Genomic DNA, 4,076 nt, shown 5'->3' on the forward strand with positions numbered 1-4,076 from the left:
CTTATTGGTTGATAATAGGTATGGCTCCCCATATATCAACCAAATAGGATGACGGCAGTTCAGCACACGCTAGCCGTGTGCTACTGCACCTACTTTTGTAATATTAATCTACCTACTAACGTAATGGTGTGGCCCACTACAGGAGATCTTGTTACAGCATCAAATATTGTCCACAAGCTTATTCATTTCCGGCTATTTCAAAACTGAAGCGAGCTTATCTATGGATCTTTGCCCTTCAATAAAAACGTTACTGCTTACAATAATTCCTATGTATCCGTTCAAATACAACCACTCCACCGCACGTCAGTAGAGAACTTTAGTTTCTGGAATATATCGTCACCTTGGAATAAAATGTTGCAATAAAATCGTACTTAAAACGTAACTTGCATATGTATATACCAAAAGCTTGTTCCAGTGGAATACAGGAGAGTCGAGATATTCCAGTGCCATAGCTCAGCGGATTCCTGTAAAACCCTATAACCCGATAAACTCGACGTCAGTCTAGGTGATATTGCACCAATTGCGTGCGGCAACCTTGGGCAAAGGGAGTCAACCAACCTGCAAAATCTCGGCGCCAGCCACGACCCCGCGCGACTCCAGGTAAAAGCCGACAGAAGCCCCAGAGCATTGGACAAACGCGCTAATCAGCTCCTTACCTGGATACCTTCAGAGACTACAGTACGTGTTCATTCTGAAGGTGTCACCGGACAACGTGTCGCTAACTACTACGATAATGCAGTCAGACGTCGAGTTGGACGGTGACGAGCCACAAGTCTTGCAAGTTGTGGCAGCGCCACCCGTACGCAGTGGTGGAGGCGAAGACGAGACCCTCTGCTCAAGCGACTGTGTCAAGTAAACAAGAGCGAGAAAGCTCGCAAAAAGCGCATCACGTACTCGGTGAAAGCAGACTGCATGCTCATGAACGAGGTGGTTGGTGATGACGGGATCTTCTAGCTTCATAGCGCCTCGAAGCCGGAGCGGTGGGTCGAAAGTACGGAGCGTCTGGGCTCAGCGCTGAGCAAGGAGCTGTCTGCTGGCGGTGTACGCAAGCACGTTGATAAGTTGAAAAAAAGAGTACCGATCGAAGCGCGCAAAGGAGCGAGCCATGTCAGGTATGACTTATGCTACGGAATTTTGTTCGCTGGTTGTGTGTAGACTATACCTATGTATACCGAAGGCCAAGAACCACATAAGTCTGTCGACGAAAACGAGCTGGAGCGCTTGGTGGAGGTTTACGTTCAGAAGAAGGACGATGGACCCTTGGTACAAAGCAAGCGCACCGAATCCAAGCCCAAAAAGGTTGCCATGACAGGTCCTGGTGATGCATGAACTCTGCTGCGTACAGCGCGGCGGCTTCGGCTTCATATCCCATCGCGTACAGCGCTAAGATGCGGAAGCGCGCTTCCTTCTCGTCGGCATCGCATTTCTCCCCTGTTCAATTTTGTAGTTTCTTACCCTAGCCTCTACGGCTATGGCACAGTGTACGGCAACCTGCCTAAACTTCAAAGTGTACCTTTGGAATATCACTCGAGCAAAAAACTGGTCCCATATTCCAGTAAAGTTTATTCCAGAAACTAAAGTTCTCTAGTACCAATTCAAGTAGTTAAATGTTTGTATTGACGTCTGTTGTACAAGGTCACTTCATTATTTGGCAGCGACAAAAAAGCGAGCAGAATCTAGCCCATATCCTACTGCAATTCGCACACGCGATCTTTTTTGCAGCAACATGGAGTCTTGAGGCTCACCATAGCTTGTATGACCGCGGCCGAGGCCCTTTACGCGGTTGAACGACGATTTCCAGCCTTACGAATGCTGTGGAATCGGAGTGAAACGGGCAATTTGAATGGGTTGCATTGTACAGATCGTAGGTGTTGGCTTAGTGCCAGGACTCTTAACACTGACACAGCATCTGTCATGCCCTCGCGCTAAGCTTAAGGCGAACGAAAGCAATTTATTGATACCAGCCGCCAAGTATTGGTCACGGCCGTGATCGATCGGACAAGATGTGAATCTTAAGTGCTACATTGGCTATCCTAGCGACACCACAAGTATCTGGAGGCATTTGCAAGGCAAGGCAAGACCCTTTTCACGTGTGCGCACGGCGTTAAGCTTTAGTGTATGCCGCCAGCTCGGCGTTGATTCATCCTAGCATTCACAAATATCGAAAAAGCTCGAGATTGAAGTGCGTGAAGCCTGTCAAAGGAGCGCGAGCCACACGAAAAGACTATAAAACAGCAGCGTGAAGCCAAACTCGCGAGTGAAAACCTTGTAGGCAGCCAACCCATATCCGGATATGTGATATTATGCCGAGCAAAAGCTCGCAACACTCACAAGGTAACGCTAAGTTGGTGAGAATCCCCACACCACTCTAAAAACAAAGCTCTACCTCGATATATCTTTCATTATGTGGCATCCGTAACTGCTAATTTTTAAAAATGGTCGACAAACTAAGCACCACCACGCTCACTTGCGGTCGGCCTCCATGTTCGCTCCTTTCACATGCGGTGCAGCACCACTGTGCTAATACCTCTCCATCTATGGCAATGAAGATGAGAAACCACCGGCAGAAATAGATCTTCATTGTGGAGCACAAGGATCATGTTTACTATCAGCCGGATGTGCGTCAACGCTGCTCAGTGGGACAGTGATTTGACACTAGCGCCTCGGAGCTACATGTATTTCAGCAGCACCACTGTATAGTGTAGGTGTTTTAGCGATTGACCTCGGTCTCACTAAAAGGTGTTAATACACTACCAAATGCATCTACCAAGTACGTGGATAGGTGTCGTAAGACTTTGTGGACGGCATTTTGTGGTTACCAATACCTCCCAAGGCGCTACTGTAGCCATCATACCATGGGACATTGTATTTGACAGACGCACCGCAGTGTTTGGCGCCGCTAACACTAGCGCAAGCCTTCAAAAGGCTCCGCGGTCTCTCTGGTTTCGTTCAAGCCTTTCGGGTAACATGTGCCTCACTACAAACTACTCATCAAACACACAATAGTCACAGTATTGGCGCGCACGCGCCGTGCGTGGTAATGATAATGTAATCGTGAAGAGCTGGAAAGGTCCTTCTCGTCAGCTTTTTGCCAAGAAAATGTGTAAGCTTACGCTTTAAAGGCCGCTATGTAGACGCACCGTGTGTCCCGGTGCGTCTTCTCGCTGCTACAAGCAGCGTTTTTTGTGTGTGATCTTCATTGCTGGCGTCCATGCTCTTCGTTGCTGAACCGCAGCCCTCGATGCAAAAATGGCGCTAGCTCGCACCACCTGGTGCCTCAGCGTGAAGCTCGAGTAAACCGGGGCTCTGCGTCCGTCGAATTGTAACTTGTATAGCAGATCAACGCGTACCAGGTGCTGCTCGAATGTAACGGGGTATGTAACCCCAAGTGTACCCCTATTTACATTAAGTGTGACACGTCACACTTTGAGATATCTGGTACATGGTACCAGGGTCGTCCGAGGCCAGCCATTGGCTGATGACATAGCTTTTCTCTAGGTGATGACTTATAGTTTGTATATTTAACTCAGGCTTAGCCTACCTATAAATATGTTCAGGTTAAAGTTTACCTTAAATTGGTCACTTCTCTCCCTTAAGCAAATAGGGACCTGTGAGCTTCTGCTCACTGAGGGTTTGTATACTCTCGGAAGCCAACTTCCTAGGTGCTATGTGACCCCGTCACACTTAGTCGCACTTGTAGTCAATCCACGCTAACGTGGGTAGACTATCGAGTTCTCTATGAAGCTCGTCGCCATGGATAGGAACGACTTCTCCCATCTGAACGACTCATTGTTCGAGTCGGCTCGGAGGATGGCAGGCATCTTCGGGATGGAGGCCCTGCAGAGCCTGGTGGCGTCAACACCGGCCGAGCAGCTCGGGCGTGTCAATGCGTTTGACGCTTACGAGCAAGGACTCATCACACATGTGCGGAAAAACCTGCAGGCTCCGGCGGCGGAAACAAGTCCGCCACACCCGAAGCCTATACGGCTAAAATTGAAGCTGTATGAAGGGAAGGAAGGCGAGAACCTTCACTTCTGGGCCCGAGCAGTAGGGCTCGCGATGGACGCGGCTCTGAT

The 4,076-nt window shown here is 48.9% G+C and overlaps 1 protein-coding gene across 1 annotated transcript; it reads left to right on the plus strand.

Annotated features, from left to right (window-relative positions):
* Nucleotides 1-268: 268 nt before the first annotated feature.
* On the plus strand, nt 269-1,329 carry PITG_06250 (uncharacterized protein; the record flags this gene model as incomplete). The annotated part of the gene is made up of 4 exons (XM_002998363.1): nt 269-306; nt 740-934; nt 963-1,041; nt 1,156-1,329. The coding sequence occupies 4 exons, from the start codon at nt 269-271 to the stop codon at nt 1,327-1,329; spliced, it is 486 nt and encodes a 161-aa protein (XP_002998409.1).
* Nucleotides 1,330-4,076: the final 2,747 nt, after the last annotated feature.

The sequence above is a fragment of the Phytophthora infestans genome, genomic scaffold (assembly GCF_000142945.1).
Source record: "Phytophthora infestans T30-4 supercont1.8 genomic scaffold, whole genome shotgun sequence".
NCBI classification, from domain to species: Eukaryota; Oomycota; class Peronosporomycetes; order Peronosporales; family Peronosporaceae; genus Phytophthora; species Phytophthora infestans.